The sequence below is a fragment of the Eleutherodactylus coqui genome, chromosome 8 (assembly GCF_035609145.1).
Source record: "Eleutherodactylus coqui strain aEleCoq1 chromosome 8, aEleCoq1.hap1, whole genome shotgun sequence".
Taxonomy (NCBI): domain Eukaryota; kingdom Metazoa; phylum Chordata; class Amphibia; order Anura; family Eleutherodactylidae; genus Eleutherodactylus; species Eleutherodactylus coqui.
The window spans coordinates 160202852-160217951 of record NC_089844.1 but is presented as its reverse complement, the minus strand read 5'-3'; the positions used below and the strand labels follow the sequence as shown (position 1 = coordinate 160217951).

Here is a 15100-nt window from a genome sequence, read left to right as displayed (position 1 = left end):
CACGCACTTGCTGGACAGATCAACTTTAACCCTGTATGCAGGAAAAAGCAGTATTTCTCCCCTGAAGGGTGCCTCCTCTGTCCCCTAAGGTGTCATAGTGAGGTCCCTAGGACCTATTACCCCTTTACCTACCCTGTATGACTCTCATATGCTAAGTTCAATTTTCCGGTAGCATATTACACAATTCCAACCCACTTATGTGAGCGGAATTATGTCATCCAATGCATACGACTAAACAGCGTAATACCGCGGATCATAAAATCGTAAAAACCACAATTCAAATCTGGTAGTGTGAGGCCAGCCTAAGTTATAGGGCTGTTATGGGATTTGACAGGGGTAATGTATTTTTTATTCTCGCCCGCTTCCTTGATCCAGTGGCATCCTGCGTTGAAGACAGCGCGCAGCATGAAAATTTGACTTTGTTCAAAGTGCCGTGCGCATGCTTTCCTATACAAGTCTACAAGGAGGGCTCGAGATTTTCAGTTAGCATGCAGACTTTCGAAGTAGGCAACGCAGGAACCAGCTAAGTATGAAATTTATGGCCACGTCTCCCTGTCACCTGCCCTATTTCCTTTTAATTTCGGACCAATTTATTTTGGTCAAAAAATTGTATGTATATATGGAGAGCACAGGATGAACCCGAGAGACTTCCTCTGACACATGAAGACTAGTGCTCTAGTTTGGCTACAACATTTCATTGTACTGTACATATATTATATTCTGGTGCTAAAGGCATCAGCAGTAAGAGATGGTATTTTTGCAGCAGGATGAGGCAGAAATTGGGTTTAATGGAGGGTAAAACATTTTTTACTGCCCCCCCACTTGTATGTAATATTAGCTGCTGTTACACATCACATCCTGACATGTTACATACAGTACATACCTGTGTGATATTTATGTGTGTGTGTGGGGGGGGGGGGTTTGTAAACTTGGTTTAAAATTACAAAACATTTCTCTGTCCTGCTCTGTAGATTACAGATGGCGTCCAGTTGTAGGAGAGATTCAGATTCCCCGTCTAGTTCATGGCATTCCGGCCGTCCTGCAGTGTGATATCTCAATGTATTTCCAGGAAGCAATCGCTGTGAAATGGCAGAGAAGTGCTGGATGTAAGATTTATGAGGTAGCTGATAGTGTTGCTAACCAGAGTGTGACATCCAAGAAAGTGGCCGATAACACCTACAGCCTTTGCCGTAACTTGAAGCTTCCATGCCCCTATGAAGACTTTGGAATAGGGCCCCCAACTACAATGCTTTTTTCATCTGCACTAGGTTTAATTTATCAAGAAGATTTGCCTGATGGGCCCCCTAAGGCTTATGGGTCTGGGTGCATCCCCTATAGTAACGCCCCTGCCTACAGCTGTACCGCCCGTTTGACCATCACCCCCACACTGTGGGAACATCAGGGGGCAGAATATATGTGTAAGGTGCACCATCCTGCCTTGGAGGAACCCATAGAGAGAAGCACAGGAAAGCTACGAGTCATCGGTGAATGTATATACATTTATAGAAAAGGATCAGTTTTATTCATTGACTTTTGGTAAATAAATTAAAACAAAATATCTCTTTATATATCCTTCAGTTAAACCACCCCCAGAGTCCGGCTCTACTCACATTGTGCTTGGTCTCTATGTCTGGCATACATGTCAGGAAAACTTTGCATCCTATACCCCAACATAGAGCCCCAATGTTTGCCACAGTATAATACACAGGTGGATAATCATCCATAAGCCTTATGTTGGAAAAAAACAAAAAAACGTGTTATTTGTTTATTGGGGGCGTCTGCTGTAGGGGAAGTGTAACAGGCTGTGTGTTCACATTTCAGCGAAGCCCAGGCTGTCACAGCCGGTGATGAGAAGTCTGTTTATCAATGGAGAGATGACGTATTTGCTCAACTTGGAGAACATTTATCCTAAAAGCATCAGGATTACATGGAGGTGCGGAGTGGGAGGTTCAGAAGACATGATATCACCCACTAAATCACCCACATTGGCCGATAATTTTGACAGAACCTACAGCGTCTCCAGTGAGGTCCAAATCCCTGAGGATCGTCACAAGGATCCAGGATTCACAGTACGAGTGACCTGGGAACATGAATCTATGGAGAGACCGGAATCCAGGAAGCTGTCTATCAGAGATTCAGGTGAGGAGCGGAATGTTACCTCCTCGCTGACCCCTAATACTGTTATATATGGAGACCCTGGAATCCAGGGAGCTGTCTATCAGAGATTCAGGTGAGGGGCGGGATGTTACCTCCTCGCTGACCTCTAATACTGTTATATATGGAGAGCCAGGAATCCAGGGAGCTGTCTATCAGAGATTCAGGTGAGGAGCGGGATGTTACCTCCTTGCTGACCCCTAATACTGTTATATATGAAGAGCCTGAAATCCAGGGAGCTGTCTATCAGAGATTCAGGTGAGGAGCGGGATGTTACCTCCTGGCTGACCTCTAATACTGTTATATATGGAGAGCCTGGAATCCAGGGAGCTGTCTATCAGAGATTCAGGTGAGGAGTGGGATGTTACCTCCTCGCTGACCTCTAATACTGTTATATATGGAGAGCCTGGAATCCAGGGAGCTGTCTATCAGAGATTCAGGTGAGGAGTGGGATGTTACCTCCTCGCTGACCTCCAATACTGTTATATATGGAGAGACCGGAATCCAGGGAGCTGTCTATCACAGATTCAGGTGAGGAGCGGGATGTTACCTCCTCGCTGACCCCTAATAGTGTTAGACAGCTCCCTGGATTCCAGGCTCTCCATATATATCACAGATTTAGGTGAGGAGCGGGATGTTACCTCCTCGCTGACCCCTAATACTGTTATATATGGAGATCCTGGAATCCAGGGAGCTGTCTCTCAGATTCAGGTGAGGTGCGGGATGTTACCTCCTCGCTGACCTCTAATACGGTTATATATGGAGAGCCCGGAATCCAGGGATCTGTCTATCAGAGATTCAGGTGAGGAGTAGGATGTTACCTCCTTGCTGACCTCTAATACTGTTATATATGGAGAGCCTGGAGAGGGGTGGGATGTACAACTCCGCTATGGGAAGTCTGTGTGCACCCACAGAATGGGTGGCTCCCAGGAACCCACAGACGGTACATAAAGAAATCCCATTGCAGTGCCCCAGATAGCTGAGGTAACGTGAGAGAAAATACAGGCTGGCTTCGGCCCACACTCCACGCCCTAGTCAGTCTGGGTTTTTTTCATAGTACCAGGGAGGTACAACTCCGGTATGGGAAGTCTGTGTGTACCCACAGTATGGGTGGCTCCCAGGAACCCACAGACGGTACATAAAGAAATCCCATTGCAGTGCCCCGGATAGCTGAGGTAACGTGAGAGAAAATACAGGCTGGCTTCGGCCCACACTCCATGCCCTAGTCAGTCTGGGTTTTTTTCATAGTACCACGGAGGTACAACTCCGGTATGGGAAGTCTGTGTGTACCCACAGTATGGGTGGCTCCCAGGAACCCACAGACGGTACATAAAGAAATCCCATTGCAGTGCCCCGGATAGCTGAGGTAACGTGAGAGAAAATACAGGCTGGCTTCGGCCCACACTCCATGCCCTAGTCAGTCTGGTTTTTTTTTTTTAAAGTGCCAGGCAGGTACAACTCCGCTATGGGAAGTCTGTGTGTACCCACAGCATGGGTGGCTCCCAGGAACCCACAGACGGTACATAAAGAAATCCCATTGCAGTGCCCCGGATAGCTGTGGTAACGGGAGATAAAATACATGTTAGCCTCGGCCCACACTCCATGCCCTAGTCAGTCAGTGGGGTTTTTTTTGGGCCAGATAGGTGAAACACCGCGATGGGAAAACTTAGTGCACCCATTGTTTGCACAGACCCCTGTAATATTCCTGTAGCAAAGGTATAAGCTGACCCCAGTAACAGTTATGTTGCAGAAGTCCAGGGAGAAGCCTGTAACATTTCAGTAGTAACAGTATAGACAGACCCCAGTAACATTTCTGTAGTAAGAGTATAGGCAGACCCCAGTAACATTTGTGTAGCAGCAGTATAGGCAGACCCCTGTAAAATTTGTGTAGCAGCAGTATAGGCAGACCCCTGTAACGTTTAGTAGCAGCAGTATAGGCAGAGCCCAGTATTAGTAACATTTCTGTAGTAACAGTATAGGCAGACCCCAGTAACATTTCCGTACTAACAGTATAGGCAGACCCCAGTAACATTTATGTAGCAGTTTCGGCAGACCCCGGTAACATTTCAGGAGCTGAAGTATAGGCAGACCCCTGTAACATTTATGCAGTTGCGCTCCTCTCCTTTGGCCCAAACAAGTTTCTCATAACTGTGGTAACACAAGAGAAAATACATGATGCGCATTGCTGATCCCCTGAGCCCAAGCAGGAGGAGGAGGTGGCCTTACAAGGCCAAGAAACCATGACCAGGGCCCGCTGTGTGGGAAGGATGTGAGCGGGCCGTTGGCCAGGCTCGGTCCCAGCAAACATCTTGTGAGACCCAAGGGGCCGCGACTGACAAAGCAATGGGCAGTCCATGTGCCCACACAGTATTCATTCTGTATAGGTGTCGGATAGCTCTATCGACACCGCAAAGGGAAAGCCATCTGTACTATGCTCCCTACCCAAGTCAGTCAGTGACTTTGTGCCGGACAGGTAAATCACCGCTATAGGAAGTCTTTGTGCACCCACAGCGTAGGTGAGCCGAAGGAACCCAAAGACAGTAATAATAAACATGAAGAAATGATAGTGCCCAAACATGCCAGACTTTCACTGTGCCAAGGACATAGGCCTCTGCACACACCCTCAGCAATCGTGGGCATAGAGCAGACTCCGATGCTAGTACAGCTGTGAAGGTCTCATCAATGCAGTAACACTCCTCTTCTTTGGCCCAAACCAGTGTCTCAGATAACTGTGGTAACACAGGAGAAAATACATGATGCCCAGTGCTGATCCCCTGACCCCAAGCAGGAGGAGGAGGTGGCATTACAAGCCCAAGACACCATGACCAGGACCCGCTATAGTCTGTGTGGGAAGCACGTTAGCGAGCCCAGGGTCAGGCACAGTTCCAAGCCTCCATCTTTGTGACCCAAGGTGCTCTGAGTTACATAGCAATTGGAAATCCATGTGTCGCAACACAGATAGCTCAACACTGGAAGGGGCAGTCTTTGAGTTTCTTGGCCTAGCCTATGCTGTAAGTGCACAAAGCTGGTATTACACAGGAAGAAATCGGAGTGCCCAACCATGGGAGAGTTTTGCCCCGCCAAGCAACTTGGCCTCGGCCAGCAATTCTGGCCTAGTCAGTCACTGTATTATTTGTGCCACACCACGATGGGAAGACTTAGTGCACCCATAGTATAGACAGACTGCTATAACATTCCTGTAGCAAAGGTATAAACAGACCCCAGGAACATTTCTGTAGAAGCAGTATACACAGACCCCTGTAACATTTTTGTAGCTGCAGTATAGGCAGACCCCAGTACCATTTCTGTAGTAGAAGTATTGGCAGACCCCAGTAACATTTGTCTAGCAGCAGTATACGCAGACCCCAGTAACATTTCTCTAGCAGCAGTATAGGCAGACCCCTGTAACTTTTATGTAGCAGAAGTATAGACCGACCCCAGTACCATTTTTGTAGCAGCAGTGTAGGCAGACCCCAGTACAATTTCTGTAGTGGAAGTATAGGCAGACCCCCAGTACCATTTCTGTAGCAGCAGTATAGGCAGACTGCTGTAACATTTCAGTAGTAACAGTATAGGCAGACCCCAGTAACATTTCTCTAGCAGCAGTATACGCAGACCACTGTAACATTTCTGTAGCAGCAGTATCAGTAGACCCCTGTAACATTTATGTAGCAGAAGCATATGCAGACCCCAGTACCATTTTTGTAGCAGCAGGATAGGCTGTGAGGAAGGAGGAGCAGCCAGAGGATTCAGAGTTTCAGCAGTAGACTGCGTAGAGCAGGGGTCCCCAACTCCAGTCCTCAGGGACCACCAACAGGTCACGTTTTCAGGATCTCCTATAAAGAGAACACCTGTGGCAATGTCTGAGGCACTGACCATAATTACATCACCTGTGCAATACTGAGAAAATCCTGAAAACATGACCTGTTGGCGGTCCCTGAGGACTGGAGTTGGGGAACACTGGCGTAGAGGACTGGGTGCCCGATACATTGCTGGATGCATTTTCTGCCATCCACGACAGGACCTGCTCACACTGCTCTGCTTGCAATAAAGGTCTACCACGTGGACCCATAAATTGTGATATGAAGCTGGGGACCCCAGAAACTTGCCTCTCTCCTAATCCCGCAGCAGCCGGCTGGGATTCACCTGGACTAGGAACTCGGCCTGTGCCCACATCCTCACTTGGAACTCTGCATCCTCACCCACGTCCACGTCCTCGACCCCTACCCCACCCCTCAGCATGGTGGGTTACGAATAGAGCAGACACAGACCGCTGTAAATAATTATGGAATTATATGCGTACACTTTCACGCAAAGAGCGGAGTTGTAACACTAACTCCAGGCAGAAAAAAATGGAAGGAAGGCCGCAAACAGGCCTGGCAATGCAATAGTGATGCACCAAAACTCCCACCAGGCACCCATTAAAATGCAGACGGTAAGAGTTAGCCCTACGAAGGAGCTTTTTTTTTTTTTTGCTTTTTTTTAAAGACAGGCTATATACTGTGTATAAAACTTTCCCTCTAAGTACCTTTGTTGGCCGTACGCTGAGCGTCAAATTCACTGCAGACTCAGGCCAGTGTAAATAATCTTGGAATTATGTGCGTAGACTTTGTCGCTGAGAGCGGTATAGTAAGCAAACTTCAGGCAGAAAAAAATAGTCAGGAAGGCAGCAAACAGGCCTAAGTGCAATAGTGATGGACTAAAACTCCCACCAGACAACCAGTAAAATTTAAAAAGTCAAAGGTAGCCCAACCAAGGAGCTTTTATTTTTTTTTGTAAAAGAATACAGCCTATATAGTGTGTATATCACTTTCCCTTTATCAGTCGCTGTGGCCGTTCGCTGTGCGTCAAATTCACTGTAGACACAGGCCGGTGTAAATAATCTTGGAATTATGTGCGTAGACTTGGTCACTGAGAGCGTTCTAGTAAGGCAAACTCCAGGCAGAAAAAATAGTCAGGAAGGCCGCAAACAGGCGTAAGTGCAATAGTGATGGACTAAAACTCCCACCAGATACCCAGTAAAATTTAAACAGTCAGCGGTAGCCCTAAGAAGGGTTTTTGTTTTTTTGGTAAAAGAATACAGGCTATATAGTGTGTATATCACTTCCCCTCTATCAGTCGCTGTGGCCGTACGCTGTGCGTCTCTAATTCACTGCGGACACAGACCGATTTAAATAATTATGGAATTGTTTGCGTACATTTTGTCGCTGAGAGTGGTATTGTAAACCGAACTCCAGGGAGAAAAAAATTATACGGAAGGCTGCAAACAGGCTTAGCTGTGCAATAGTGATGGACTACAACTCCCAGCAGAGCCCTGTAAAATTTAGACGGTCAGATGTGGCCCTAAGAACGACAGTAGCGGTTCTTGGAGACAGGATCCTACACTACACTAACACTGTCCCTATCTCAGCAGCACTTTTCCTATACTATGTAGTACAGACTGCACCCTGAGAACGCTATAGCTGTAATGGCTTGCACAACCAGATATAAAAAAAAATAAAAATTGTGCAAAATTGCTGCCAGCAGCCACAACAGTAATGCACATGGTCAGATGTGGCCCTAAGAAGGACTGTTGGGGTTCTTGTACACAGGATCCTACACTACCACTCTCCCTATCTCAGCAACGCTGTCCCTTTACTATGTAGTACAGACTGCAGCCTGAGAACGGTATAGCCTGCACGCCCGATATACAAAAAAAAAGTACAAAACTGCTACCAGCAGCCACAACAGTAATGCACACGGTCAGATGTGGCCCTAAGAAGGACCGTTGGGGTTCTTGTACACAGGATCCTACACTAACACTATCCCTTAATAAGCAGCAGCACTCTCCCTGATCTCTCCTAGTGTGTGTCTAAGGCGAGCCGCAGGCGGCCCCACTTTAAATACTAGGGGGTCACTTGATGTCGCCAGCCACTCACTACAGGGGGGTGGGATAGGGCTGGAACGTCACAGTAGGAAGTTGTAATGCCTTCGCTGCATGCCCATTGGCCAGAAAATGGCGCAAAACATTCAGGGAAGGAAATGAAATTGACTCGAATATCGCGTGGTGCTCGGCTCGAGTAACGAGCATCTCGAGTACCCTAATACTCGAACGAGCATCAAGCTCGGACGAGTATGCTCGCTCATCTCTAGTTGCAGTGCATCATTATTGCACAGCTAGCCCTTTTTGCAGCCTTCTGTATAATTTTTTTTCTGGCTGCAGTTTGTGTTACAATACCGCTCTCAGCCTCAAACTGGACGCCAATAATTCCTTAATTATTTACACCGGTCTGTGTCTGCAGTGAACTTAACGCACAGCGTATGGCCACAGCCACTGATAGAGGGAAAGTCATATACACACTATATAGCCTGTATTCTTTTTCAAAAAGGAAAAAAAAAAACTCAATCGTTGGGCTACCTCTGACCGTTTGAAATTTACAGGGTGTCTGGTGGGAGTTGTAGTGCATGACTATTGCACAGCTAGGCCTGTTTGCAGCCTTCCGTATTCTTTGTTCCTGCCTGGAGTTAGCGTGACCATACCGCTGTCAGCGTGAAAGTGTACGCAAATACTTCCATAATTATTTACACCGCTCTGTGTCTGCTCTATTCGTAATCCACCATGCTGAGGGGTATGGGTCGAGGACGTGGCCGTGGACGCGGGCGGGAAGCGGAGGTCCAAGTGAGGGTGTGGGCACAGGCCGAGTTCCTGGTCCAGGTGAATCCCAGCCGGCTGCTGCGGGATTAGGAGAGAGGCAAGTTTCTGGGGTCCCCAGCTTCATATCTCAATTTATGGGTCAACGTGGTAGACCTTTATTATAAACAGAGCTGTGTGAGCAGGTCCTGTCATGGATGGCAGAAAATGCATCCAGCAATGTATCGACCACCCAGTCTTCTACGCCGTTCACTGCTGCAACTCTGAATCCTCTGGCTGCTCCTCCTTCCTCCCAGCCTCCTCATTCCATGAAAATGACACTTTCTGATGAGCAGGCAGACTCCCAGGAACTGTTCTCGGGTCCCTGCCATGATTGGGAAAAAATGGTTTCTCTCTCACCTGAGGAGTTTGTCGTGACCAATGCCCAATCTTTGGAAAGTTCCCGGGGTCCGGGTGATGAGCATGGGGACTTACGGCAACTGTCTCAAGAGCTTTCAGTGGGTGAGGAGGACGATGATGATGAGACACAGTTGTCTATCAGTGAGGTAATAGTAAGGGCAGTAAGTCCGAGGGAGGAGCGCACAGAGGATTCGGAGGAAGAGCAGCTGGACGATGAGGTTATTGACCCCACCTGATTTGCTAAGCCTACTGAGGACAGGTCTTCAGAGGGGGAGGCAAGTGCAGCAGCAGGACAGGTTGGAAGAGGCAGTGGGGTGGCCAGGGGTAGAGGCAGGGCCAGAGCGAAGAATCCCCCAACTGTTTCCCAAAGCATCCCCTCGCGCCAACCCACCATGCAGAGGCCTAGGTATTCAAAGGTGTGGATGTTTTTCAGTGAGAGCGCAGATGACCGACGAACAGTGATGTGCAACCTGTGTCGCGCCAAGATCAGCCGGGGAGCCACCACTACCAGCCTCACCACCACCAGCATGCGCAGGCATATGATGGCCAAGCACCCCACAAGGTGGGACGAAGGCCGTTCACTGCCTCCGGGTCGCACCACTGACTCTTCCACTGTGCCCCAACCTGCAACTCAGATCCAACCCCCCTCTCAGGACACAGGCACGAGCGCCTCTCGGCCTGCACCCACACCCCCACCTCCGCTGTCCTCGACCCCGTCCAGCAATGTCTCTCAGCGCAGCGTCCAGCTGTCGCTAGTGCAAGTGTTGGAGCGAAAGTGCAAATACGCCGCCACGCACCCGCACGCTTAAGCTTTAAACATGCGCATTGCCAAATTAATCAGCCTGGAGATGCTGCCATACACGCTTGTGGAAACGGGGGCTTTCAAAAACATGATGGCGGCGGCGGTCCCACACTACTCGGTCCCCAGTCGCCACTATTTTTTCCAGTGTGCCGTCCCAGCCCTACACCAGCACGTCTCCCGCAACATCAATCGTGCCCTCGCCAACGCGGTTACTGGGAAGGTCCACTTAACCACGGACACGTGGACAAGTACTGGCGGGCAGGGCCACTATATCTCCCTGACGGCACATTGGGTGAATTTGGTGGAGGCTGGGACCGAGGCAAAGCTTGGACTGCACACATCCTACCTACACCCAGAATAGTGGGTCCTTCCTCGGTTCTGGTATCTGCGGCGGTCTATGCCACCTCCTCTAAACCATCCCCCTTCTCCTCCTCCTATGCAACCTCTACCTCTCAATTAAGAAATGTGAGCAGCACGTCGCCAGCAGTCGGTGTGGCGTGACGCGGCAGCATAGCGGTGGGCAAGCGTCAGCAGGCCGTGCTGAAACTACTCAGCCTAGGTGACTAGAGGCACATGGCCCCCGAACTGTTGAAGGGTCTGACAGAGCAAACCGACCTCTGGCTTTCGCTGTTGAGCCTCCAACTGGGCATGGTCGTCTGTGACAACGGCCGTAACCAGGTGGCGCCTCGGCAGCCTCAACACGTGCCATGCCTGGCCCACGTCTTCAATCTGGTGGTTCAGCAGTTTCTGAAAAACTACCCGCACTTATCTGACCTGCTCGGCAAGGTGCGCCGCGTCTGCGCACATTTCTGCAAGTCCACCACTTACGCTGCCACCCTGAGGACCCTGCAACAGCGGTTTCAGCTACCAGAGCACTGACTGCTGTGCGACGTGCCCACACGGTGGAATTCTACGCTGCACATGTTGGCCAGGCTCTATGAGCAGTGTAGAGCAATAGTGGAATACCAACTTCAACATGGGCGGCGTAGTGGTAGTCAGCCTGCCCAATTCTTTACCGAGGAGTGGGCCTGGATGGCAGACATCTGCCAGGTCCTCGGAAACTTTGAGGAGTCTACCCAGATGGTGAGCGGCGACGCTGCAATCATTAGCGTTACCATCCCGCTGCTATGCCTGCTGAGAAGTTCGCTGCAAGGTATAAAGGCCGACGCTTTGCGGTTGGAACAGGAGACGGGGATGACAGTATGTCACTTGATAGCCAAACCACCCTCATGTCAATATCTCAGCGCGTTTTGGAGGAGGAGGAGGAGCAGGAGGAGGGGGAAGAGACAGCTGGGCACACTGCAGAGGGTACCCATGCTGCTTGCCTCTCATCTGTTCAGCATGTATGGGCTGTGGAGGAGGAGTAGGAGGATCCTGAAAGTCATCTTGCTAGTGAGGACAGCCATGTCTTGCGTACTGGCACCCTGGCACACATGGCTGACTTTATGTTAGGCTGCCTTTCTCGTGACCCTCGCGTTAGAAGCATTCAGGCCAACACGGATAACTGGGTGTACACCCTTCTCAACTCACGGTACAAGGAGAACCTTTCCACTTTCATTCCAGAAGAGGAAAGGGGTACGAGAGTGATGCAATACCACAGGGCCCTGGTGGACAAAGTGATGCTAAACTTCCCATCTGACAGCGCTAGCGGCAGAAGGCGCAGTTCCGAGGGCCAAGTAGCAGGGGACGCGCGGAGATCAGGCAGCATGTTCAGCGCAGGCAGGGGAACACTCTCCAAGACCTTTGCCAGCTTTATGGCTCCCCAGCAAGACTCTGTCACCACTCCCCAGTCAAGGCTGAGTCGGAGGGAGCACTGTAAAAAGATGGTGAGGGAGTATGTAGCCGATCGTTCCACCGTCCTCCATGATGCGTCTGGTCCATACAACTATTGGGTGTCAAAGCTGGACACGTAGCGCGAACTTACACTGTATGCCCTGGAGGTGCTGGCTTGCCCTGCCACTAGCGTCTTGTCAGAGAGGGTGTTTAGTGCAGCTGGGGAAATAATCATGGATAAGTGTAGCCACCTGTCAACTGCCAGTGCCGACATGCTTACACTCATAAAAATTAACAAAGCCTGGATTTCCGCAGACTTCTCTTCTCTACCGGCGGAGAGCAGCAGAACCTAAAGGTTCTTTTTGCTGCAACCGCAGATAAAAGCACTCTATCACCGGAAAAACGGGGCATTTAGCTTTGTCAATCTGTCTCTGATATTAGTCCTCCTCCCGCTACTCCTCCTCCAGAAACAACATGTCCTCGTGCTGAACTGCCAATTTTTCTGTGACCCAAAAGGCTCATCTAACAATATTTTACAATTTTTAAAAGTTTCAAAAGTATTGATATTTTAACATGAACCAATTTTTTTCACAGGGCTGCCTCCAGCGAGCTGTATCTTTCCAAAAATATTTATGGGTTTCACCTGCCCTCTCGGTTGATAAATTTTCAGAGGTACACTTGTACTCTAGGTACACTAATTTTTCGGGTCCACACCTACACTCTTATCCAACTAATTTTCCCGGCCTTTTCCTACACTCATGCTACCACAATGTTTCAGAGGTTGGCCAAAATATTACTACAGAAATTTTACTGGGGTCTGACTGCCTATACTTCTGCTACAAGATTGTTACTGGGGTCTGCCTATACTTCTGCCACGTAAATGTTACAGGGGTCTGCCTATACTGCTGCTACTGAAATGTTACAGGGTTCTGCCTATCCTACTGCCACGTAAATGTTACAGGGGTCTGCCTATACTTCTACAACAGAAATGGGACTGGGGTCTGCCTATACTCCTGCTACCAAAATGTTACAGGGGTCTGCCTATACTTCTGCCACGTAAATGTTACAGGGGTCTGCCTATACTGCTGCTACAAAAATGTTGCAGGGGTCTGCCTATACTTCTGCCACGTAAATGTTACAGGGGTCTGCCTATACTGCTGCCACTTAAATGTTACAGGGGTCTGCCTATACTTTTTCTACAAGAATGTTTCTGGGGTCTGCCTATACTTCTGCCACGTAAATGTTACAGGGGTCTGCCTATACTGCTGCTGCATAAATGTTACAGGGGTCTGCCTATACTTCTGCCACGTAAATGTTACAGGGGTCTGCCTATACTGCTGCTACAGAAATATTACAGGAGTCTGCCTATACTGCTGCCACGTAAATGTTACAGGGGTCAGCCTATACTGCTGCTACAGAAATGTTACAGAGGTCTGCCTATACTTCTAGTACAGAAATGTTACTGGGGTCTGCCTTTATTCTACTACAGAAATGGTGCTGGGGTCTGCCTATACTGCTGCCGCTTAAATATTACAGGGGTCCGCCTATACTGCTGCTACAAAAATGTTACAGCGGTCTGCCTATACTTCTGCCACATAAATGTTACAGGGGTCTGCCTATACTGCTGCTACATAAATGTTACAGGGGTCTGCCTATACTTCGGCCTCGTTAATGTTACTGGAGCCTGCCTATATTTCTACTACAGAAATGGTGCTGGGGTCTGTCTATACTTCTGCTACAAGAATGTTACTGGGGTCTGCCTATACTTCTGCCACGTAAATGTTACAGGGGTCTGCCTATACTGCTGCTCCATAAATGTTACAGAGGTCTGCCTATACTTCTGCCATGTAAATGTTACAGGGGTCTGCCTATACTGCTGTTCCATTAATGTTACAGGGGTCTGCCTATACTTCTGCCACGTAAATGTTACAGGGGTCTGCCTATACTGCTGCTCCATAAATGTTACAGAGGTCTGTCTATACTTCTGCCATGTAAATGTTACAGGGGTCTGCCTATACTGCTGTTCCATTAATGTTACAGGGGTCTGCCTATACTTCTGCCACGTAAATGGTACAGGGGTCTGCCTATACTGCTGCTCCATAAATGTTACAGGGGACTGCCTATACTGCTGCCATGTAAATGTTACAGGGGTCTGCCTATACTTCTACTACAGAAATGTTACTTGGGTCTGCCTATACTTTTGCCACGTAAATGTTACAGGGGTCTGCCTATACTGCTGCTCCATAAATGTTACAGGGGTCTGCCTATACTTCTACTACAGAAATGTTACAGGGGGCTGTATATACTGCTGCTACAGAAATGTTACAGGGGTCAGCCTATACTGCTGCTACAGAAATGTTACAGGGGTCTGCCTATACTTCTAGTACAGAAACGTTACTGGGGTCTGCCTTAACTTCTACTACAGAAATGGTGCTGGGGTCTGCCTATACTGCTGCCACTTAAATATTAGAGGGGTCTGCCTATACTGCTGCTACATAAATGTTACAGGGGTCTGCCTATGCTTCGGCCTCGTTAATGTTACTGGGGTCTGCCTATATTTCTACTACAGAAATGGTGCTGGGGTCTGTCTATACTGCTGCTACTTAAATGTTACAGGGGTCTGCCTATACTTCTGCTACAAGAATGTTACTGGGATCTGCCTATAGTTCTGCCACGTAAATGTTACAGGGGTCTGCCTATACTGCTGCTCCATTAATGTTACAGGGGTCTGCCTATACTTTTGCCACGTAAATGTTACAGGGGTCTGCCTATACTGCTGCTCCATAAATGTTACAGGGGACTGCCTATACTGCTGCCATGTAAATGTTACAGGGGTCTGCCTATACTTCTACTACAGAAATGTTACTTGGGTCTGCCTATACTTTTGCCACGTAAATGTTACAGGGGTCTGCCTACACTGCTGCTCCATAAATGTTACAGGGGTCTGCCTATACTTCTACTACAGAAATGTTACAGGGGTCTGCATATACTGCTGCTACATCAATGTTACAGGGGTCTGCCTACACTTCTACTACAGAAATGGTACTTGGGTCTGCCTATACTACTGCAACCGAAATGTTACTGGGGTCTGCTTATACCTTTTCTACTGGAATGTTACAGGGGTCTGTTTATATTATGGGTGCACACAGACTTACCATCGCAGTGTTTTACCTATCTGGCCCAAAAACACTCACTGACTAGGGCATGAATTGTGGGCCGAGGCGAATATGTATTTTCTCTCGTGTTACCACAGTTATCTGAGAAACTCGTTTCCACAGAAGAGGAACGTTACTGCCTTAAAGGGGTTGTCTCGCGCCGAAGCGTTTTTTTTTTTTTTTCCA

At 48.6% G+C, this 15100-nt stretch overlaps 2 protein-coding genes across 2 annotated transcripts in view; both read left to right on the top strand.

Moving 5' to 3' along the window:
- LOC136577080 (uncharacterized) overlaps window positions 1-1363 on the top strand; it is a 34778-nt gene extending 33415 nt beyond the window's left edge. Inside the window, exons 9-10 of the mRNA XM_066576792.1 lie at window positions 972-1120; window positions 1269-1363. Of these exons, the coding sequence (XP_066432889.1) occupies window positions 972-1120; window positions 1269-1274 (155 nt within the window). The 3' untranslated portion in view covers window positions 1275-1363. The remainder of the gene's footprint in view (window positions 1-971; window positions 1121-1268) is intronic.
- Window positions 1364-1847: 484 nt separating this feature from the next.
- LOC136577976 (uncharacterized) overlaps window positions 1848-15100 on the top strand; it is a 30494-nt gene continuing 17241 nt past the window's right edge. Inside the window, exon 1 of the mRNA XM_066577886.1 lies at window positions 1848-2139. Coding sequence (XP_066433983.1) covers window positions 1848-2139 — 292 coding nt within the window. The remainder of the gene's footprint in view (window positions 2140-15100) is intronic.